General features: G+C 37.3%; 2 protein-coding genes across 3 annotated transcripts; both read left to right on the top strand.

Moving 5' to 3' along the window:
* The first annotated feature begins 28 nt into the window (after positions 1–28).
* PPIL3 (peptidylprolyl isomerase like 3) lies at positions 29–12048 on the top strand. Its single transcript, XM_079133156.1, is given in 8 exon segments — positions 29–357; positions 1018–1099; positions 1959–2033; positions 3179–3272; positions 3790–3857; positions 6936–7026; positions 7029–7056; positions 11621–12048. Coding segments are annotated over 7 exon segments (486 nt in total). The 5' UTR covers positions 29–357; positions 1018–1096; the 3' UTR covers positions 11748–12048.
* Positions 12049–15060: 3012 nt separating this feature from the next.
* Positions 15061–24070, top strand: CLK1 (CDC like kinase 1). 2 transcript variants are annotated; one of them, XM_079133151.1, is made up of 13 exons: positions 15080–15248; positions 16166–16326; positions 16628–16856; positions 17837–17927; positions 18357–18423; positions 19782–19898; positions 19984–20150; positions 20911–21005; positions 21088–21217; positions 22588–22670; positions 23015–23094; positions 23366–23456; positions 23678–24070. In XM_079133151.1, exons 2-13 carry the CDS (start codon positions 16166–16168, stop codon positions 23819–23821), a joined length of 1455 nt encoding a protein of 484 aa, XP_078989277.1. In that variant the 5' UTR covers positions 15080–15248; the 3' UTR covers positions 23822–24070. The 2 variants fall into 2 exon arrangements, with proteins under 2 accessions (XP_078989278.1, XP_078989277.1); XM_079133152.1 differs by lacking the exons at positions 16628–16856; positions 17837–17927 and having other exon boundaries at positions 15061–15248.
* Positions 24071–24282: the final 212 nt, after the last annotated feature.

Below are 24282 nucleotides of genomic sequence, written 5' to 3'. Positions count from 1 at the left end.
AGCTTATTTTCCTCCCCGCGGAGCCCGGCGGAAGTGGTCCTGACCATTTACCTCAGAGTCCAATGCATTGTTTTGGTTCCCTAGGTATTTCGGGATCATGCTGTTTCTCCGGTTGTGATTAATAGAGATCCCTTTCACTGTCAAAATCACGTGTAGGATGTTAGATTATCCCTCCAGTTCTATTCGTTTGGGTTTACGATAGGAGGAGAGGGGAGATAAAGGGAATTATTTTTAAGGGGGTCTCACGCTTGACTTCCGGTGGCCCAAAGAAACTACAATTTCGAATCAACAGACCTGCTACTGATTAAGGCGATTGTATCTTTCCTGTTTTAACAAGGGCTGTGCTCACCGTAGTGGGTAAGTATGGAGTAACATCATTTATTTTTTCATTCACTTATTCAAGTGTTTGGTGAGCTTTGTGTTGTTCTCCGGATACCCTAGTGAACATTCTGGTCGGCGAGAGTGTTGTTGAAAAGTCAATGGGAAAGTATATAGTATGTGAGTGAGCAATATTAAGGAAGAAATAGGGCAGATCCAGGAGTTAAAGCAGTTTTAAATAGGATTATTAGGTCAGTAAGACCTGACATTTGAGCGGAGACTTGGAAGTGAGGAAATTGGCCTTTCTAAATGTTTGAGTATAAGTGTCTTCCAATAAAGGAAATACCCACTGCCTGGACTCTTAAGGTGGGCGTTTGTTCTACGACTTCGCAAAGAGTGTTTGGAAGAACAACGAGAGAGGAAGTAGGAGATTGGGGCTTAAGTTGAGTAGGCTCTTCTCTTCATGTCTTCCTTCCTTCCTTCCTTCCTTCCTCTCTCCCTCCCTCCCTTCCTTCCTTCCGGATTAGAACCCAGGGCCTTGTGCATGCGAGGCAAGCACTCTGCCAACTAACTGAACTGTATCCCTAGCCTCCTTCTCTTCACTTCTATAACGCAATTCAACACTTTTTCTTTCAGTAAAGATAATAGTGTGTGAGTAAACAAGGTAGGAAAAAATTAACTAATTCTTTTTTCTTTTAGGAATAGAAACTTATTTTCAAGATTTTCTCTGAAAGACTGAGAAATTAAATTGTACTTCCTGAAACCATTAAGAGGAAAAATGGTAAATTTTACATACTTAAATTAAATCTTTCATTCTAAGTAATTTATAGAAATTCAGCCAAGGCAAATAAAGATACATAGAAATTTAAGTGACAAGATGAATAAATTATAGATTATGAAAGCATGCATTTTGATTTTTAAAATTTTTATTGGTGTATTATAATTTATAATAAGATTCATTGTTGTATATTTTATATAAACACAATATAGCAATATCATTTGATCAGTTTCATTCCCCAGTACCTCCCCTTTCCCTTTCCTCCTTCTTCCTTCCTGGTCACTATGGAATAATGATTTTTTTTTTTAAAGCCAAAATTATTTTTAAATTCATTCTTTCTTTTCTTTTCTTTTTCTGTGCTGGGGATTGAACCCATGACCTTCTAAAGTTGTCTATAGTTACGAAAGGATTTTTTTTAATCCTGCTACCTAAATTAAACTGCCTAAGGGAAATGATGGAAACTGTTTTGAAGAAATCATTTCTTACCATTTTTCAACTAAAGTAATGTTGGTGACATATAAATCAATAATGTATAATAATTGTTTTTATTTTTATTATGAAAAATTCAAACTTGAGTAATTATTCTCATCACAATATTTGCTTCCAATTTTTTTTTATCAGAGATATCACTTTACACTGCCATTTATGTTCATCTTTTGGAGTTTTTCCCTGCTGTTGAAATAAATGTGGTGTAAGCAGTACAACTCATCTCTCAGAGCTGCTGTGTGGATGGGTCATCTCTTAAGCAGTATTTCTGGCTTTAATTAGGTTATCATCTTGAATATTCAGTCAGAAAAATAATACAATATCTTAGTCACCTGAAAAAAATCTCATTTGTTCTAATATTGTCTCCTCTTTTTAGTCTGTGACATTGCATACAGATGTAGGTGACATTAAAATAGAAGTCTTCTGTGAGAGGACACCCAAAACATGTGAAGTGAGTACCATTATATACTTATTAAAAATAATGCAATCAGATATAACTTTCCTATGTTCATATATGAATACACAACCAGTGTAACTCCATATCATGTACAACCACAAGAATGGGAAGTTATATTCCATGTATATATGATATGTCAAAATACATTCTACTTTCATGTATAACCAAAAAGAACAAATGAAAAAAGAAATCAGTGATGCAAGCTGGGTGCTGTGGCACACACCTGTAAACCCAGTGGTTCAGGAGGCTGAGGCAGGAGAATTACGAATACAAAGCCAGTCCCAGCAACTTAGCAAGGCTCTAAGCAACTTAGCGAGAACCTGTCTCTAAATAAAATATAAAAAAGGGCTGGGGATGTGTTAAGAAAAAAAGAGAGAGATAAAGAAGAGTCAGCTTTGTGTATTCATTCAGTTATTGGTGAAAGATTATCTTGCCAGAATCTGGGTTACAGTGATGAAGAAGAGCTACTCCTTGCTCTCATGGAGCTAATATTCTAGCTGGGAAAATAAATAGGACATGAAAACTAAGTAATTCTAAAAGGTGAAGTAGAGTGTTGAGATAGATAATAATACAGTAGGAAAGGAGCTACTTGAAAGGACAGATCTACCCAAGAAACTAGTAATTTAACTGAGTGCAGAAGGTCTGAAATCATCTCAGTGGAAAGAGATGTGATAAGAATGTTCCAGGAACTGAGGGTGCAGCTCAGTGGTAGAGCCCTTGCCTAGCATTTGTGAGGTTCTGGATTCAAACCCCAGCACTCCAAACAAACAAAGAAACAACAACAAAAAAATTTCTACATATAGAAGTAGCAGGTATAGAGACCACCAAAGTAGGAAAACCTTCCCCTTTTGGATGAATTGCCAAAATGCTAATCTGCTCAGCATAGTAAGCAATGGAGAAAGGATTATTATTATATGAGATACAGGCCTTGTTAAGCCCTGCTGAAGATTTTCTATTTTATTCCAAGAGCAAAGGAAACTTTTAAAGGGTTTTTGCAGGGAAGTGACATTATAAAGTGATGCCTAGAAGTCATATTTAATATCACCGCTACTGTGTTTTTAGTAAATAATGATTGATTCTTTTACCTAATGTGCAATTCTGCTGTACTATTTATCAATCATCATTTTTATTCTCTTCAGAATTTCTTGGCTCTTTGTGCCAGTAATTACTACAATGGCTGTATATTTCATAGAAATATCAAGGGTTTCATGGTTCAAACAGGAGATCCAACAGGTAAATTTTTCCATTAACTAACATCAGGGAAATTGGATGTATAATATGAAGAAGAGGGTGAGAAGAATGGAAAAATAAAGCATGTGATGTCTGTAGAAAGGGCTCCTTGTAACAGAAGAAACTTTTAAGCAGATGCTATTTACACTTGCCCATAAATTCTGAGTAATAGTATTAAAGAGGGTTTTGTTTCTTTTTTCTTTTTTTAGGTAGGAATATTTTATTTTTCTGGTCTGTTAAGTTAAATATGGGAAAGTATTATATAAAATTTTATTTATATTTAAAATATTATGTGGGCTGGGGTTATGGCTCAGTGGTAGAGCACTTGCCTACCATGTGTGAGGCACTGGGTTCTATTCTCAGCATCACATATAAATAAATTTGTAAATAAATAAATAAAAATAGTCATAAAATTTTTTTTTAAATAAAGTGTTATGCTATAAAGTTCCCATAAGTTTTAGAAATTGAACGATTTTTTAACTTTAAATGTTTCTTTTGATTTTCTTGGCTTTTAATATAGGTACTGGAAGAGGAGGTAACAGTATCTGGGGCAAGAAGTTTGAAGATGAATATAGTGAATATCTTAAGGTATATTCCAGTGCTTCAGAATTTTATTTTCTCCTTTCTGGTCATACTTGGAGACATTGACAAATGCGTTGTAGTAACACAAGTTGGTATCATTACTGACTGAATAACTTTTTTGTAGTTTATGCATGCTTGATAAATGAAGTTAGGAAGTTAGAAATGTGTCAGGCAGTTCTAGCCTGACACATGTACTGGAGTCCCACCATCTCATGGATCTTAATACTAAGTGAGCTCATTTTGAGTCCAATCTGAAATGTTCAACTGGCAGTGTTCCAAAGAGGCTTAATGTCTCTCCATAAAGTTAATGTTGAATGGCATGAATCACTGGCCTTTCCTGAGAAGGGGAAGGAAACACTGCCTCCTAGTTAATCAATTGCTTATTATCAATCCCTATCCTTTATCATTCTGTTAGATGTTTGAACATTCCTGTATTAACTTTACTTAATACTTTGAGATAGATCTTAAATAGTTTAAAGAGAAGTACATATAAATGAATCTTCACTGTGGAAAATTAGGGGGTTTTAATTTCCTTTGTTAAGTTTTTCTGAATTTTTCAAGCTTTAAAGAATAATATTTTTTTCCAAAATAAAAAATCTAGTGAGGTATGGTGGCATATGCTTGTAATCCTAGCTACTTGGGAGGCTGAGACAGGAGGATGCAAGTTCTGGGCAATTCAGAAAGACCCTGTCTCAAAATAAAAAGGGATGGGGAGGAGCTGGGCACGGCATACTCCTGTAATCCCAGCAGCTCAGAAGACTGAGGGAGGTGGATCACAAATTCGAGGCCAATCTCAGCATTTAGCAAGGTCCTAAGCAACTTAGTGAAACCCTGTCTCAAAATAAAAAATAAAAAGGACTGAGAATATGACTCAGTGATTAAGCACCTCTGGGTTCCATCCCTGGTACCAAAAAAAAAAAAGGGGGGGTGTGGAATGGGGATGTAGCTCAGGGTAGAGCACTTGCCCAGCATGTACAAGGCCCTGGGTTCAATCCCCAGTACCAGGGCGGGGGTGCGGGGGGCGGGGCAGGGGATGCAGTGCTTGCCAGTTTTAGAAAATCAGTTCTACTTCACAGAGATAACTTCAGTTAACAATTTATTGTGCAGTTTCTGAAACTTCATATCTTCATAGGTGATGACTTTATGATTAGAAAAAAGTGAAAAGTTCTCAGTTACAATATGCACTTTGGTATAGTATATTTTAGTTATATTAAAATATATCCATTATAAAAGTTTAAAACTAGTAATAGCATTGGCATAGCTTTCTTTTAAATTTAATTTGGTTCTCTGTGTATTAAAAAAAATACTACTTGCAAAGTTTCGGTAGTATCAAGGTTGAATGCAGAAAGATTTCTCTATTTTATAAGTTAATATATATATTACAAAAATAAAATATACCCACAAAAATTCAAAAAAATTTATTGTTTGAATCGTTTGGAGGTGATAAACTTTTTGAAAAGTCAGACTTTTCCTGAATTAGAAACTAAACATTCTTTAGACTTGAATTAATGACTGCTTCCTATACCAGTTGAAAACCAGAGATTGGCCATGACATAGTAATTTATGGAAGTTTCAAAACTGTAAAAGATTAGGGCCTCACCCCACTGAAAAGAGAGAAACAGTCAGTAGGACAGGTTAGGACATCAGCTTTATTTTAAAGTTCCCCAGTGATTCCACTGCAGACAGTGTTAAAAACCAATAGGTTGTACCCCAGAATTGAGGATGGGTATTGAGTGTGCACATACTCTGATCCAGCAAGTCCATTCCCAAATGCTTACCCAAGAGAAACTCCTGTACATGTGCACCAAGAGACAGTAGGAGTGCTCCTGATGCGCCATTTGTAATAGCAGAGGTCTAGAAACAAGCCACATGTCCATTGATAATAAAATGGGTACAGTTTAGTCTATTCACTAGTGAAATATCACACTACAGTGGAAGAAAACATCAGTGAACTACAACTGTGTACACATGTATGAATCTTAGAAACAACAGTCTTAAATGTAAAAAGCATTTCCCAGAAGATTAAAGTGATACGTGGTTTTGTAGAGTTTAGAAAGTAGCCAAAAAAAAAACAGTACATAGTCTGGGCTTATATAAATATATTAGAAGAATGGTTACCTCCTGGGGAGGCAGAGCAGTAAATGGAGCAGAGCACATAGCCATCTGCAACAGTTTGGTAAATGTTACTCTTGAAGCTGGGAAATATGTTAATGGGTGCTTTTTTAAAATTAATTTTCTGATGGTGCATATATTCTTATTTATGTATCAAATAATGCATTCGATTGGTAGTCACCTTTTAGGGAGATAAGCATTAATATATTGATGGAGCTACGACTCTATAGCTTGTCTAATTAGTGTCACCCGATGAGTTGTTAACACTAATCAGTAAAGGTACTTGTAGTGTATTTTATCTTTGGGCACCTCCCTGTAGTACAGCTTAGTCATGTCTTCAGTCTTGTCATTTTAGATCATCCAGTCTTAGAGTTATAAACTAGCTGCCCATGGGTGAAAGAATCATAGATAACATTCCCTATGGCCATTCGTGTAAAATAAATTGTTTTAATGCCATGAAGTAAGAGATAATTATTTACTTTGTCAGACTCCATCTTTCCCTAATGTTTACATTTAATTTACTCTCTGCTCGATCCTTGTAAGCATTTGAATTCTGAATAGACCCTGAACTAGTCCAACTTCCCTTGTTTACAGATAAAGAAACTAGCAAGAGTCCTGTATATAAGAAGAGATTTTGGGGATTTTGGTTTTGTTGCCTGATTGTTTCATACCAGCACAGTATTCCTTAATATAAATGTAAGGATTATTTCTATCATTGCTAAAAGTGTTTGTGGCTATATTCTCCAAAGTGAAAATGAAATTATTGAGAGTGATTTGTTATATAATTTATACAAGCTTTTCAGGGATGCAGATAATACAGAAACTGAACATTTGGATTAACCTAATAGAAGCTGACTTAATGCTTTCTTGTTTTTTTTTTAAACATTGGAAGGTTTGTGCATGTCTTATTTTAATCCTGTATTTGCAGTAGTTAAAAACACAGATTAATGCATTGGTCTGTCTTTTTTTCAGCACAATGTTAGAGGTGTTGTATCTATGGCTAATAATGGCCCAAACACTAATGGATCTCAATTCTTTATCACCTATGGCAAGCAGCAGCCACATTGGACATGAAATACACAGTATTTGGAAAGTAAGTGTTCTCATTATGGTTTTTTTTTTTTTTTAATTTTTGTTTTTGTTTACTTTTTATTGTAAACAAATGGGATACATGTTGTTTCTCTGTACATGGAGTCAAGGCATACCATTTCTGTAATCATAAATTTACATAGGGTAATGTTGTTTGATTCATTCTGTTATTTTTTTTCCTTCCTCCCCACCTCATTATGTTTTAATTTGATATGTCAGTGCATAAACATGACTGTGAAAGTAGCATAACTAATATTAGAAAGAGCTAGAGGAAACCAAGATGGAGTTTAAGTCCTTCACTTACCTGCCCTGTGACTTTGAGGAAGTTATAACTTTTCCTCTTTGTTCTCCTTATTTTTTAAAAAATTCATAGTTGTATTTGGACACAAAGCTTTTATTATATTTATTTATTTTTATGTGGGCAAGTGCTACACTGCCCAGCCCCAGCCCCTTGTTCTCCTTATTTTATAAAAGATTTGCATATGACTTTTTTCAGGATTGTTACAAAAATGAATAGTAATATCTCTTTTCACTAAAAACAGCATTTAGCAGCAACAGATCTGAAATATTGGCTTAGAAATGATGGACTGACTTAATGGTTCCATTATGCCACCAGTGTTCCAGATGCCTCTTGCTTCTCCACCATCTTTAGCTTTCACCTTCAAGCTCACCTTGTGATAAAAGGACAAAAGGTTCTTGTCGGCAGAGTCAGCATCTTCTTAAAGAACTTTACAGGGAGACCCAGAACTTAGTAATGTGGCCACACACCTTACCTACAAGGGAGAGACAGGACACAGAGAAACCTCAGCAAAATAGGTTTCTCAGAATAAGTAGGGGAGAATAGATGTTGGGGGAGTATTTAGCAGCTTCTACAACATTTCTGGGAGTTACTTTTATAAATCAGTGGGACTTAAGTTCATCTTTTCATTCAACAAATATTTACCAAGCTCAATAATCCAAGGCATAATCCTACAATTTGTTGTATTTGCCAGTTTTTATACCAGGTTAAATAAAAATACATGACAAGCTGGGGCTGTAGCTTAGTGGCAGAGTGCTTGCCTACCATATGTGAGGCACTGGGTTTGATCCTTAGCACTGTATAAAAATAAATGAATACAATAAAGACATTCTGTCCATCTACAACTACAAAAATTAAAAAAAAATACAGGACTACAACTTTTTTTTGAAAAAAAATCTTTATAATTAAATCTAATTTATACTTTTTTTTTTTTTTTGTACTGAGAATTGAACCCAGGGTGCTTTACCACTGAGCTGCATCCCCAGTCTTTTTTATTTTTTTATTTTGAGACAGGGTTTCACTAAGTTGCTTAGAGTCTTGCTAAAATTCCTGAGGCTGGCCTTGAACTTGCCATCCTCCTAGACTCAGCCTCCCAGATCACTGGGATGACAGTTGTATGTCACTGCACCTGGCTAATTTATACTTTGTTAATAGTCAATCAAGTTAATGAAATATTAGAGCACCCAATTATCTTCATATGTGTATATAGATAACTTAGGTATTCTTCATTTTCTCCCTAACTGGTCATTCAGAATTATTCGTCAGGAATTACCAGGATTTATCTTATTGGATTTGAAACAAAACAGTGGAGTGTAACCTTAGGTTCATTAACTCTTGACAGCTAGATTTTCATATACATTTTTCTGGAAAAATGATCCATAACTTTCCTCTGGTTCTCTAAAGGCCCAATGTCCTAGATCCTTTATTAGACTTAATCTGCTTTAATTCTGCCTTTTGTGTGTTTGATGTGGGGTGAGGAGGAGTAACTGGGGACTGAACACAGGGGCACTGTACCACTGCATCCCCAGCCCTTATTTTTTGAGACAAGGTCTCACTAAGTGCCTAGGCTGACCTGAAACTTGCAGTCCTTCTGCCTTGGCCTCGGTAGCTGGGATTACAGGCCTATGCCACCATACAGCCTACCTGCTCTTTTGTTTCCAGAGCTCATTATTTCCTGTTTCCTGTTTTTCTTATAGCCCACATGACAATTTAAAGAACGTAATTGTCCTACATGTAGAAGTAGTCATAAGGCTTTGGTAATTGTAGTTATTGTCAATGAAGCCCTTTCAGGCATTCTTTCCATTTTTTAAAGTTCCATTTTAGTGGAAATGCAAATCGGTTATTTTTTTTAAAGTACATATGTAAATCCTGGGAATTGAACTGAGTTGCACAAAGAGGAAGAATTTTAAAAAGCCACTTTATATGAGCAAATGTTTTACCCGAATTTCTAAAACAGGTGTTTCAGTATAGTTCTTGGGTTTTTTTGTTTTTTTTGTTTTTTTGGTGGAAACATGAAGTGGGCCTGGTGGAGGTTAACTGTCAATCTTGCTTTCTTGTCCAGAAGCAAAAGGAGAAGCACAACATTTAAACATTAAAATGCAAAGTGGTCATCCACTTTAGGACTCTTAATGGAGGACAGTTCTTATATACTTTCTCTTGATATTATGTATAGCAAAGAAATCCTTATGACTGGTATAATATTGTGATGTAATAAGAAATACATATTTGGTCTTCATCCTTGGTTCCTGTAACAGGTAAAACCTTTGGAATTTCCTGAGTGAAAGAAATGAAAGAAAGAATTTGCTTATTTATAATAAGCCCCTTTCAACCATACCTGAGTTTATACCAATGAGATGATACCTGATGGGCCTGTAGAGAGCTTCAGGATGGGAACTGGAAATGAGGAACCAGCCATTTGATTAGAGGATTGGCACTTTTAGTCCTAGTCCCCCCCCCCCCCTTTTTTTTTAATGTGGTGCTGGGGATTGAACTCAGGACCTTGTGCATCTGGGGCAAGCACTCTACCAACTGAGCTACATCCCCAGCCCCATAGCCCCTTTTTGTTCCCCTACCCTGAACCTCCAGGAAGGGGAGAGGAATGGGAAATTAATTTCAGCACACCAGTAACCATTGATGTAAAAGTCATCATGGCTATGTAATGGGAGCTCCATAAAAACCCTAAATGAGGCTGGACGTGATGCTGCATGTCTGTAATCCCAGCACTTTGAGAGGCTGAGGTAGGAGGATCACAAGTTGAGGCCCTTAGCAATTTAACAGACCCTGTCTGAAAATAAAAAGGGTTGTGAGGAGTATAGCTTAGTGACTGTTATGGTTTAGGTGTGGTGTCCCCCAAATACTCACATGTGAGACAATGCAAGGAGATTTGGAGGAAAAAATTATTGGGTAATAGCCTTAACATAATCAGTGAATTAATCCCTAATGGGATTAACTGAGTGGTAACTGGAGGCAGCTGGGGTGTGGCTGGAGGAAGTGGTTCATTGGGGCTGTGGCTATGGGGCATATATTTTGTATCTGGCAAGTGGAGTCTCTTACTCTGCTTTCTGATCACCATGTGAGCTGCTTCCCTCTGCCACACACTCCACCATGATGTTTAGCCTCATCTCGAGCCCCAAGGAATGAAGCCTACTGTCTGTGGATGGAGACCTCTGAAACCATGAGCCTCTGAACAAACCTTTTCTCCTCTACAGTTGTGCTGTTCCCGTCATTTAGTCACAGCAGTGAAAAAGCTGACTAAAACAAGTGTCAGAGTGCCCCTGGGTAAAATCCCCAGTACCAAAAACAAAACAAAATAAAAACTCTAAATGAGCCACGTAGGTGGAGCAGCCCATGATTCCCCCTACTCAGGAGTCTCAGGTTGGCAATCACAAGTTCAAGCTCAGCCTGGGTAACTTAGTTAAGACCCTGTCTCAAAAGTGAGAAAGACTGGGATTATAGCTTAGTAGTAGAGTACTGCTGGGTTCAGTTCCCCAGAACCCCAAAATAAAACAAACTGTCAGTGGGGTTCAGAGAGCCTCCAGGTTGGTGAACACATGCTTGTGCGGGGAAGATGGCCTGGAGGGAGAGCATGGAAGCTCTGTGCCCCTCCCTCACGCCTTCCCTTTTGAATTTTTTCTATTTGATGTTCCTGAGTCATATCCTTTGTAATAAACTGTAATAGTGTGTAAAGCACTCGCCTGAGTTCCGTGAACCATTCTAGCAAATTATCAAACCTAAGGAGTTGCTGAGGGAATATCTGATTTGTAGCTAGTTGGTCAGAAGTACAGATTGCCACCTGGGATGTTAATCTGGCATCTGAGGTGGCAGGACAATCTTGTGGGACTAACCTGTGGGGCCTGCACTAACCCTGAATATGTCAGAATTAAATTAAAGGGCCCCCAGAGAAGTGGAGAATTGGGAAAACCAACACATTTGATATCAAAATGTGAGAGTAAATTTGTTTTCCCTTTAACTGTAATACTGGCACTATTGGCAAATACTCTGTGATTGTTATGACTGTAGCAAATAATTTTAGGCACTCTGGTCAGAATATTCCTACCCATTTGTTGACTGAGAGCATAAAAATGAATTTTTATTTCTGAATTTTAATCCATATCTGTGGCATAAAAATCAATATTTTGTTGTTCATTCAACTAGAGATTCAGAAAACTACAAAACATAATCCTTTCCTCTTAAGGAGATTATAATGCTCTATATATTTGAATATTGTGTTTCAATTTAAGAAAGTTTTCATACAGTATTTCTCTTTCAGGGTAATAGATGGTCTGGAGACTCTAGATGAATTGGAGAAGTTACCAGTAAATGAGAAGACATATCGACCTCTTAATGATGTGCACATTAAGGATATAACTATTCATGCCAACCCATTTGCTCAGTAGTTGTAATAGATCTGGACAAATACTTGGCAAATTGCTGGAACATATGCATTGTGGATTATTCAGTTTTAATTATGTCAGAGATTTTGTCATTCTGTTGTTTTATAGCAAAGATCGTCTGTGAGCTGTTGGTACCAAGGGGGAGCCCAACAGCTTTTACTGCTATTCTCAGAGCATATTCTTTACTACTATTATCCAAGATGTTTTTAAAATTTTAATATAAGCGATTGCTGTTTAATTTTTTATTCCATGTAAATGTTGTTTTTTAAATGTTGAACTTCAATTAAATGCAAGAATTTTTGAATACCCTAAGTATAAACTAGTACTATAACTAATCCTTAACCTAGAAATATTGTTTTCCATGAATTATTTACACTGTTAGAAAGACGGGACCAAGATAAAGAGATGGTCTAGAAAGACTAGCCAATCCATTTGATATTTTCTCTAGTAAAGATTAACATATAGTAAAGCTTTTAGTAAAAACAAAAATAACCAAAATGGGGACAGACCTCAAGGGATCAGGGATGCTGGTTTTTTTTTTTTGATGACCTTTTTTTTTTTTCATTTATTATATGTGGTGCTGAGAATCTAACCCAGTGCCTCACACATGCTAGGCAAGCACACTACCACTGAACCACAACCCCTCAGCTCAAGCAATGCTATTTATTAAGCAGCAGAGGGACACATTTTCAGGAAAGAAAATGGTGACAGGCTACAACAAGGGTCTGCGTGTTATAGGGTTTAGCAGAGCCTGGACACAGGAAGAGTTGATCAGTTGTGTGTGTGTGTGTGTGTGTGTGTGTGTGTGTGTGTGTGTGTGTGAATGAATGTACATTTTTTTTATTAAAATCTTTTTTATTTTTACAGACTGCATTTTGATTCATTGTACACAAATGGGATACAACTTTTCATTTCTATGATTGTATACAATGTAGATTCACACCATTCATGTAATCATAAATATACATAGGGTAATACTGTCTGTTTCACTCTACTATCTTTCTGTCCCCTACCCCCTCCTACCCCATTTTCCTTTCCATCCAAAGTTCCTTCAGTCTTCTCTTCCCACGCCACCCCCCCCCATTATATATCATCATGCACTTATCAGAGAAAACATTCAGCCTTTGGTTTTTTGGGCCTGGCCTATTTCACTTAGCATGATATTTTTCAGTTTCATCCATTTACCAGCAAATGCCATAATGGCCAGGCCCCAAAAAATATTACTTTATGGCCAAGTAATATTCCATTGTGTATAGATACCACAGTTTCTTCATCCATTCGTCAACTGAAGGGCATCTAGGTTGGTTCCACAATCTAGCTAAGGTGAACTGAGCTGCTATGAACATTGATGTGGCTGTATCTCTGTAGTATGCTGATTATTTTTTTAAATTTTTTATTGTAAACAAATGGGATACATGTTGTTTCTGTTTGTACATGGAGTAACAGCATACCATTTGCGTAATCCTACATTACATAGGGTAATGATGTTTGATTCATTCTGTTATTTTTTCCTTCCCTCCCACCGCTCTTTTCCCTCCATACAGTCCCTCTTTCCTCCATTCTTGCCCCCCCCACCCCCCATTATGTGTCATCATCCGCTTATCAGTGAGATCATTAGTCCTTTGGCTTTTTGAGTTTGGCTTATCTCACTTAGCATGATATTCTCAAAAATGTCATCCATTTGCCTGCAAACGCCATAATTTTATTATTCTTTATAGCTGAGTAATATTCCATTATATATATAGATACCACAGTTTCTTTATCCATTCATCAATTGAAGGACATCTAGGTTGGTTCCACAGTCTGGCTATTGTGAATTGAGCAGCTATGACTGATTTTAAGTCCTTAGAGTATAGGCCGAGGAGTGGAATAGCTGGGTCAAATGGTGGTTGCATTCCAAGCTTTCTGAGGAATCTCCATACTGCTTTCCAGAGTGGCTGCACCAATTTGCAACTCCACCAGCAATGTATTAGTGTGCCTTTTCCCCCACATCCTCTCCAACACCTATTGCTGCTTGTATTCTTGATAATTGCCATTCTAATTGGAGTTAGATGAAATCTTAGGGTGGTTTTAATTTGCATTTCTCTAATTACTAGGGATGATGAGCATTTTTTCATATATTTGTTGATCACCTGAATATCTTCTGTGAAGTGTGTGCCCTGTTCCTTAGCCCATTTATTGATTGGGTTCTTTGTATTTGGGGCTTCAAGTTTTTTTTTTAATATCTTTATAAATTTTGGAGATTAGTGCTCTATCTGAAGTGTGTGTGGAAAAGATTTTCTCCCACTCTGTAGGCTCTCTCTTCACTTTATTGTTTCCTATGCTGAGAAAAAGCTTTTTAGTTTGAATCTATCTCATTTATTCTTGCATCTACTTCTTATGCTGTGGGGGTCTTGTTAAGGAAGTCTTGTCCTAAGCCAACATGATGGCAATTGGGGCCTATTTTTTCTTCTATTTGGTGAAGGGTCTCGGGCCTAATTCCTAGATCCTTGATCCATTTTGAGCTTTTTATACAGGGCGAGAGATAGGGGTTTAATTTCATTTTACTGCATATGGATTTCCAGTTTTGCCAGCACCATTTGTTGAATAGGCTATCTTTTCTCCATTGGATCAGTTACTTTTAGTGGGCTTATTTAGGGTGGGACAGGAGAGAAGGTAAGGAAGTTCCCTATTTTACTGGGGACAGCTGGGTCAGTCATGTGGGGGTCAGCTGCCAGTCCCTTTTGTGTTCTCCCCATTTCCCCTTCCTGCCTTTCCTCCTGCTGAGACCTGGGCTTCTGAATGACAAATACTCCAATTAACGACAGACTTCCTATAGGATCTTGCTCACTCATTTCTTTACCGTTTAAAACTTTGGGGGGCTGGGGCTGTAGCTTAATGGTAGAGCGCTTGCCTAGCACCTGTGAAGCACTGGGTTCAATCCTCAGCACCACATTAAAATAATAATAATAATTAAAACTTTGGGAAAATCTTTCCAACCCAATTTCAGAGCGTGTTGTGCCTAGCCACTAAAAACTGTTTTGTTTGCGATGCTGGGACCAAACTGAGCATAAAAAGTAATTTTAAATAGGTCTTAGTATCTTAGCAAAAGCCAAAACCAAGCCAATTACTAACTTGGAGCGAATCTGACGCCGGTGGTGTACTCCTTCAAAGCATCCTTTTAATGGCCGCAGTCAAGGCACACTGCTATTTTTGTATCCTACCTCCCTCTCTTTACTAGCGTTCTCAAACCCAGTTTTTAATGAGCGAGGAGTGGATTCCTCCCCGCCCTAGCAGCGCCGCCTGGCACCTGCACACGGGGCCGCGCGTCGGCCCGCCCCTCGCGCGTGCGTGCCCCGCCCCGCGGCCTCGACGCCTCCGCCACGTCATCGGTGCTTTTTGGGTCAAGGGCTGCGCTGGGGCTGTCAGCTCCATTTTGTGGTCGGTGCCTGTCGCGATCAGCTGTGCCCTTCCGAGGTCGCGGTGCGAGCTTTGCACCTTCGGCTTGGAGTCTCTGGCAGGACGGTAAGACGCGGGACGGTGGAGGGAGAGTGTGGCGCCCTCCCTGAGGGTCGGGTGCTCCCTCTGCGCTGCTTGTGTGTCCGCCCGGGCTCTTCGCCCGCTCGGTGCCGCCTGCCCGCCACCCCAGAGCTGCACAAGGGCAGCGCGCTCGCCTGCACTGCCGAAGCCCCTTGCTGCAGTTTCTGCCCACGGGCTGGCGACGCCGTTTGCCGGACGGGCGCCCTGTCAGAGTCCTCTCGGCAGGCGGCGGCACCCGAGCCCGGGCCTGCACCGCTGTGTTTACGGCCGCCGGCGCCCGAGCCCTAAGATGGCGGCGGGGCGGAGGCCGGGCCTAGCACTCTGGGCGGCGCCGCTGAGATTCTGGAATGTTCTAGGTCGCCCCGCTGTGGGCGAATGTGTCCGTAGCAAGTTGAGGGAAAAAAGTAGTTGGACGTGTTGATTTGGTGGAATGAGGTAGGCCTGAAGTCTGCCTCGAAGTATTTACAAGGCGCTCTACCCTTAGTGGTAACAAAAACCAGACTAGGAACCCGAGGAAGGAAAACCTTGGAGTGCGCAGTGTGCGTGTATTTATATGCATACATGCTTATGTGTCATGTTTGCACTGTGTGTTTATGACACGTGTTGTGTGTAGGCTCAAACGGGCCACCGCACTTGGCTTGCGTGTGTACTTGCAGGAAGGGTGAAATTTTAGCGAAGTTAAATTGGGTTCCCTCTCCATCCACCTATCGAAACCCCCCTACTTTAAATAAATCTGGGCATGACATGGACAATGCAGAATACTTGTGGGTAAAGTTCACAAACTCTAGAGTGCAATAATTGAATATATTGATAATTCCTGATTAGAGGTTGTAGGTAGAGTGAATTTGAAGTTACAGTGTTAGATATGATTTAACTGGGGTAAATTTGTCTTTTTTGTGTAGATGAGACACTCAAAGAGAACTTACTGTCCTGATTGGGATGAAAAGGATTGGGATTGTGGAAAATGGAGAAGCAGTAGCAGTCATAAGAGGAAGAAGAGATCATATAGCAGTGGTCGAGAGAACAAGCATTGCAAATACAATCACTCTAAAACATCTGATAGGTAAGAAGTGTGTTTAAGTGTCTGAATGTAAAAATCAAATTTCTATGGTGATAAAACTAGTATTACTTTGTGGTTACTGTTCTGTTTGCAATGAGATATTTGAGGACTTGTTTGTAAAATCGCATGCTTTGCTGGGGGGGCGGGTTGGGGGGCAGGACACAACATTACCTGTATGTAGGTCTGGGGCTTCAGCTGGTAGAATTCTTGCAGTAGCATGCATGAGCACACAAAAGTAAAAGTTGCTACAAATTTGACAAAGGTTAGTACTGACATAAAACATGGAAAACAATTTTTTCTCTAGCTATTACATGGAAAGCAGATCTATAAATGAGAAAGATTACCATAGTCGACGCTATATTGATGAGTACAGAAATGACTACAGTCAAGGATGTGAACTTGGACATCGCCATCGAGACCATGAAAGCAGATATCAGAACCATAGTAGCAAGTCCTCTGGTAGAAGTGGAAGAAGTAGTTATAAAAGTAAACACAGGACTCAGCACAGTACTTCACATCATCGTTCACATGGGGTATGAGCTGTTTTAAAACATTTTGGAAATTTTATTTCCCATGTGGAACAGGAAAACTTGAATTTGTGTTTGAAAAAATTCTGTTTTACGATAAAGCAATTTCAACTTTAACTTGGAGGATTATCATTAAGCTGTTTGCACATTGGATAAAATTCCTGAAAAACCGTATGTTTAATTCTGTAATAAAATATTTGGCTTACTAGTTGGATACTAATTGTAATTTTCAGTGAAATAGTGAAGGTGACATAGCAATAGCAAGACATTCTAAAAGATTTTTTTATAGTACTTCAATTCTGCTTTGGCAGAATAGGCATTTTTGTATGATTGAAGATTAGACGTACTTCTAACAAAGCATGTTCTTTCATTAAGCAAACTATAATATAAAAGGTTTGAACTTTATGGGTTGGTTATGTATTAATTTGGTGATAGCTCAGATGACATTTAAAGTGCTGTAGTGTTATTCTTGTATACCAAATCTTTTTTCTTCCCAAAACTAGGACTTTGATTTTATTTACTGTTCTAATATTTGTTTTCTTAGATTAGGTAGGGAATCTTAATTTGGCCACAGTCTACTTTAACAAGTAAATATTACATCCTACAGTTTTGCAACATTAAATTAGGACACTAGAAACTTAAAATTATGTTTCAGTGTTTCAGTGAATGCTACAACTAAGCATTTTTTTTTTTTTTTTTTTTTTTTAAGAAAAACAATTGTATTTATGTTTTGTTGCCTTACCACTTTGAGTATCTTATCTGAAAATCTGTTCCTTGCCATGTTTTTCTCCTGTTAACATAAACTATGTGCCCTGTGAATTTCTGGGGACTGAATTTGAAATTGCTCCTGCCAACCGTTTGTGGCCTGGCGTGTATCTGAATGCCTGAATATCTCCCCGCTGAATGAATTTCGTATTCTGCCCTGAATTCACTCGGGTATATTGATTGGCTGGATGATCTTGGTGCCGCCCACTTGACGTTTCCAGAAGAGTCACCGAAGGAAAAGAACCAGGAGTGTAGAGGATGATGAGGAGGGTCACCTGATCTGTCAGAGTGGAGACGTACTAAGTGCAAGATGTATAGAATATTTTTCAACACTTATTAACTTTTCAGATAACATAATCTATATAGATTAAGATTTCAGGGATTTGGAAATCTTTTTTTCTTTCTCTGTTTTCTTTTTCTTTTTTTTTTTGGTTTTGTTTTTCCATTTCTTTTGGTGGGGGGGATTGTGTTTTTGCTTTCTTTAGAAATTTAATGTTATGCAGAACTTCCAGAACAGTAAATCAAGTTAATGAAATTAGACCTAAAAATAGTTGTTTTTTTTTTGTTGTTTGTTTTTTTTTTTTTTTTTTTTTTTTTTTTTTGGTGGTGTTGACCAATAAAATAAATACCTAGCAATAAGGAAATTAGTAACATGAACTAGAATAATCTTCATTGATAGCATTTATTATAAGTACTTTTTACCACTTTTTGGTGTAACTGAGATTCATTTCTCTCTTTTAGATGAAATTGTTGATACTTTAGGTGAAGGGGCTTTTGGAAAAGTTGTGGAATGCATCGATCATAAGGCGTAAGTTTCCTGTGCTGGCATTATACTTTGAGGAGGTTGTCAATATAGAAAAGTACTTTATATCATTAAGCTGTTTGGACTTGGGTCTCTTTGCTTATATATGAGAAACTTCTAGTTAAAGGTATTTGACATTTAAGCAACTATTAATAGTATATCCAGCTTCTGGGCTGGCACAGCGGTTCTGGGTTCAGTCCCCAGCACCAGCAAAAAGCTGATTCCACTGGTTCCACTTTAAGCTGAGATCATAATTTAGTGTTTTTGTTTGTCCCACCAAGAATAGTTATGGTACATGTATTTTTTCAGCCTTGGTTTTATATTAGGAGATTTTGGAACTTTTCTTATCTCAGACCTTTTCAAGGTAGTTAGTTACTAGGACCCTGTGTTTTTAGAAAGTGCCATGATTCATTATGATAATAGTCAGGACTGAGCTGATAACTCTTCTGTATTGGGGTCATAAACTTAATTATTTATGTCCTTAAACTGTTGGTTAAAATTTATTTTCTTGGTACTTGGGTTTTAGCTCAACCCAAGGTAGAGTGCTTGCCTAGCGTGCACAAAGCCCTGAGCTATTTCCAGCATCTCAATAACATATCCTTTTCTTCTATTTTTGGAATGGGGAGGCTGGAGAGTGTAAATTTTTGCTTTTTCTTTTTCCTATTTGGTTCATTTCCCCCCTTGTGAATGGCAGAGCTTTCGAGTTTGAGAAGATTTGGTATTCTGAGACTTAGCACTCTTTGCTATGCAATATACCACCATATCCTAACTTTTTGCTAACATAGCCAAAGCAAGATTTAACAGGAGCAGGTGCTTTAGGAAGAAACTGCTTTATTTACTTTTGTTTTGAGTCTTAGTTGGGATGTGGCATTATCACAGCATAGTTGTTAAATTAGAGCTGCTCCTACATTGTTAGTTGAAGGACCAAAAGCTGTCATGAGTGATAATCTGGTGAAGTTTCTGTTATGCGTATGTATTGGCATTACTAATTCTATGACTAAAGGTCATTCTACTTGCTTAAATTGAATCATAGAATACTTAAATATATTCACCCAAAATCTAAAAGGTCAACTCTAAGTTTAAGAAAATAAAATTTGATGGGTTAGAGTAAAAGTACAGTTTAAAGAGGATAATAGAAAACTAAAGGGGCTGGGGAGATGGCTCAGTTGGTAGAGTGCTCGCCTTGCAAGCACAAAGCCCTGGGTTCAATCCCCAGCACCGCAAAAAAAGAAAAAAAAGAAAGAAAGAAAGAAAGAAAAAGAAAACTAGAATTGAACACCACGTGTCTTTTCTTTTTTAGTGTCCTCTCTGAGGTTTGAGACACATCTATCATTTTTTAACTTAAATTTATTGTCTCTTAACAGGGGAGGTAGACATGTAGCAGTAAAAATAGTTAAAAATGTGGATAGATACTGTGAAGCTGCTCGCTCAGAAATTCAAGTTCTGGAACACTTAAATACAACAGATCCCAACAGTACTTTGTAAGTATCAAAACAGAACTTGGAAAATGGCCTCAGGTAGATTTGGACTGCAAGGTGTACTCAGGATTTTTTTCATGTGTTACAGCCGCTGCGTCCAGATGTTGGAGTGGTTTGAGCATCATGGTCACATTTGCATTGTGTTTGAACTACTGGGACTTAGTACTTACGATTTCATTAAGGAAAATGGTTTTCTGCCATTTCGGCTGGATCATATCAGGAAAATGGCATATCAGATATGCAAGTCTGTGAATTGTAAGTTCCTATCTTCCAAAAGCTGTGAGTTTGAGAACAATGCCAGACTGATCTAGATTTTTAAAAAACAGGACCTAATTGTGCTGAGGGTTTTGCTCAGTAGTAGATGGTGTGCTTTTAGCATGTGTGAAGTCCTGGGTTCTTTTCCCAGCACCACAAAAGACAAGGGAACTCTATTGTGCATCATGGCAAATATATTGATGTGTGAGGTATAATGTAATTAGCTTGGTTTAGCGTTTTTACAACACATGCATTTATTAAGACATTACATATATTGTAAATATGTTCAGTTTTTGTCAATTAAAAATAAAAGCTGGGTGGAAGTGTCACGTGTCTGTAGTACCAATTACTAGGGAGATTGAGCCGAGGATTTCAGGGCAGCCTGGGTGAGATAATGGAATCCCATCTCAAATAAATAGGAGGAGAAGGGGAATGAGTAGGTAAATAATAGAGATTTACTTGATTACAAGCTGTTAGTCTATAGCATGTGTTTAATTCAACAAATAATACATTATCCAACACATAATATTTATTGAAGACTGATTTAACCCGTTTCCTAAAAATATTCACCTTGAGTTGTTGGTACTTTTTTAAAGGATAATAGCTTTTAGTCTGATAATTTTAGTAGCTGATTAAAATTTTACTGATTCATTCTTTGGCCCTGTGGGGAATGCATCTGCACATTTTTACCATGGGGTGTGGGGGGGTCAGTTTTTTCATTTTATTTTCAGGTTACAATAAAACTTTGTTTCATTTTCAGTTCTGCACAGCAATAAATTGACTCACACAGATTTAAAGCCTGAAAACATCTTATTTGTGCAGTCTGACTACACAGAGGTGTATAATCCCAAAATGGTAAGTTTTCAATGTGTTATCTTGATAGTTTAAGGTGAATTTTTAAAATTTCATCTTCATAACCATCATTTATGATTTTCAGAAACGTGATGAACGTACCTTAATAAATCCAGATATTAAAGTTGTAGATTTTGGAAGTGCAACATATGATGATGAACATCACAGTACACTGGTATCTACAAGACATTATAGAGCACCTGAAGTTATTTTAGGTTAGTACTCATTAATTACACTCCGAAAAACTATATTTTTTGAATCTGTTGTAAAAATTCAGTTTTAGGTCTTTTTCAGTGTAGGACTTTGAAAACTTTTTTTTTTTTTTTTTTTTTTTTTTTGCAGTGCTGGGGATCGAACCCAGGGCCTTGTGCTTGCAAGGCAAGCACTCTATCGACTGAGCTATCTCCCCAGCCCGAAAACTTTTTCCTTTTAAAGAATCACTATTACAAGATACACTAAGGACTTTAGCAACAGCTTTCAGACTTGAGCACAAGTAGCTTAACCTTTTTGGAGTTTGTTACATGTTTATCTTGTAGTCAGTCATGCATTGCTACATGAGGATATGTTCTGAGAAATGTGTTGGCGGTGAACATCATAGAATGTAGTCTACAAAACCAAACTGTGTGTGATCAAGCACAAAAAAATATGATGCAGTCAAGGGATTTAGATGACTGTATGACCCATTGATCCTACAATATGTACAGTCAGAAAAATAAGAAATTATACTTTATGTATGATCTATCAAAATGTATAAATGTACTCTGTCATGTACAACTAATTAGAACAAATTAAAAATTAATTAAAATTAAAAAGATCTAGTAAACATGAGGTATATGAGGCTACTGCCAGCAAAATATGCTGCATACTGCTTTATAGCAAACATGTATTTTTGTGATATTGCTAACGCATAAACCAGTGACATTAGCACTACCAAGTATTAAATCATAAATGTGCTGTGCTTCTATAAAACTGCCAGCACACAATTGTTTCCATCAGAATCATAAACATTTGAGCAATGCAAGCGTGCCTTCATGTTACAACAGCTACATTACTAGGTGGCAGGAGTTTTCTATTTCCATTATAATCTTACCTAGACATAAGCAGTCTGCTGTTGACCAGCATGTCATCATACACTGCATGAATTGTATGTGGTAGGACTTAAAAATATATTTCTCTAATGCATATTATAGCCCAGAGAATTTGTATACTTAGTCTTTATTGGTGCATTTAGCTCCTATTTTACAGTTTAGGACACTGGGAAAAAAAAAAAAAAAATTACTGGTCCCAAAGTTAAGCCAGAGTTGACTTGAACCCAGATGTCTTCAAAGCCCAACCTTGTATTAAAAGTTTCCTCCTAATTCATAAATTATGTGTGTTCTTTTTCAAGAGAATGATAGTCTTGTTAATTGACTTTTGAGCCTTTAAGAAATAAGGTTGGGCTGGGGAGATAGCTCAGTTGGTAGAGTGCTTGCCTTGCAAGCACAAGGCCCTGGGTTTGATCCCCAGCACAGCAAAGAAAAAAAAAAAAAAAAGAAAGAAAGAAATAGGTTATTTATTCCCCCTAACATTGTGCTTTGTTTTGCAGCCCTAGGATGGTCCCAACCATGTGATGTGTGGAGTATAGGATGTATTCTTATCGAATACTATCTTGGGTTTACAGTATTTCCAGTAAGTGATAATGATTTTTCAGCAGCTTTGCATAAGAAAAGTACCTGTTTCTGAGAATAATTTCAAGTTTACAGATAATTTTGTGATTTATATTTTCTTCATAATTTTTCTTATAAGTGATTATCCCTATCCATTTGAGGAAGTCATTGCAAAGTCATTATTATTCAGGGTTTCCCCCCCCCCCCCTATGTAACTGCTGAAAAGTATACCTTTTTAGGTGCTTATCTTTGTTGTACCTTCTAGTCATGTCTTGACTTAGAAAATTAGCACTGATGTTAAATGAGAATAGTGCATGCACAGTGTGTGAGCAAATAGAGTTAATGAGGTTTTGTTCTGTTTTTAAGACACATGATAGTAAGGAGCACTTGGCAATGATGGAAAGGATTCTTGGACCTCTACCAAAACATATGATACAGAAAACCAGGTATGTTTTATTTTATTTAAGAGGTAGTGACGTCCTTTGTAGCATTTGGTTAATTGTTCGGATGTGAACTTTATTAAATAAATCACTAATGTATTTTCATTTAATAACAGATTACTTTGGTGGGAAGTGGATATAACTCTGTACATTAGCTACCTTTTAAGTCTCTAAAAGCATTGATCTTTATAAAGTGTAGTAAATGATAGAACCAGTCACCTTTGCTATAAGTTTTCAGTATCTACATAAACATAAATGGATATTGACTTGTTTTTAGGAAACGTAAATATTTCCATCATGACCGATTAGACTGGGATGAACATAGTTCTGCTGGTAGATATGTTTCAAGGCGCTGTAAACCTCTGAAGGTAAGTTTGGGACGTTACTTAAATGATCCAAATCTTAAGATTCCCCTCTTTTTTTGTTACATACTTCTTTCGTTACATATTTCTTTTGGTGCTAGTATTGAATATTCAGGGCCTTATGTTCCACTGCTAATCTCCGTCCCCAGCTCTTCTCTTTCTATGATGGAGAAATGAAATAAATGGTAGTGGAAAGGCTGTTGAATGTACTTCTCTTTTCCTTTCAGGAATTCATGCTCTCTCAGGATGCTGAACATGAGCTTCTCTTTGACCTCATTCAGAAAATGTTGGAGTATGATCCAGCCAAAAGAATTACTCTCAAAGAAGCCTTAAAACATCCATTCTTTCACCCACTTAAAAAAACTACATAAATTTATAATTATCTAGCTCTCTTGAAGAGATTGTACAGACTGTATCAGTCTAGTTTTTTAAATATAAGTTATTTTGTACAGCTTTGTAAATTTCTTAAGTTTTTATATTGACATGTTCACTTTGTTTCAATAATTGATTTGTTAATATCAAATAGTTAATATCCAATAGCTAAGTGAAGTAACATTTTTCAGTAATTATAAAATGATTTGTTCAGAATAAACTAATGAAATTTACATGAATATATACAATTTGATATTAGCACTGTTTTTCTTCCTACCTTTGTCACTTTAAAGGATGACCATTTCTTCTCTTGGCAGTTTCCTTCAGTCTTTGGAAATACTTAGCTTTGTTTTCATTTTTAGGGATTCTAAAAATTGGGACTTAGGCCATCCTTCTCTTACTACATATGAAACCAAGTTAAAGGGTAGCTTTTTTGTCCCAGTGGCACTGCTCATCTGCG

Source organism: Sciurus vulgaris (genome assembly GCF_902686455.1).
Source record: "Sciurus vulgaris genome assembly, chromosome: 3".
Classification (NCBI taxonomy): Eukaryota; Metazoa; Chordata; class Mammalia; order Rodentia; family Sciuridae; genus Sciurus; species Sciurus vulgaris.
This window is presented reverse-complemented; position numbering and strand designations above follow the sequence as displayed.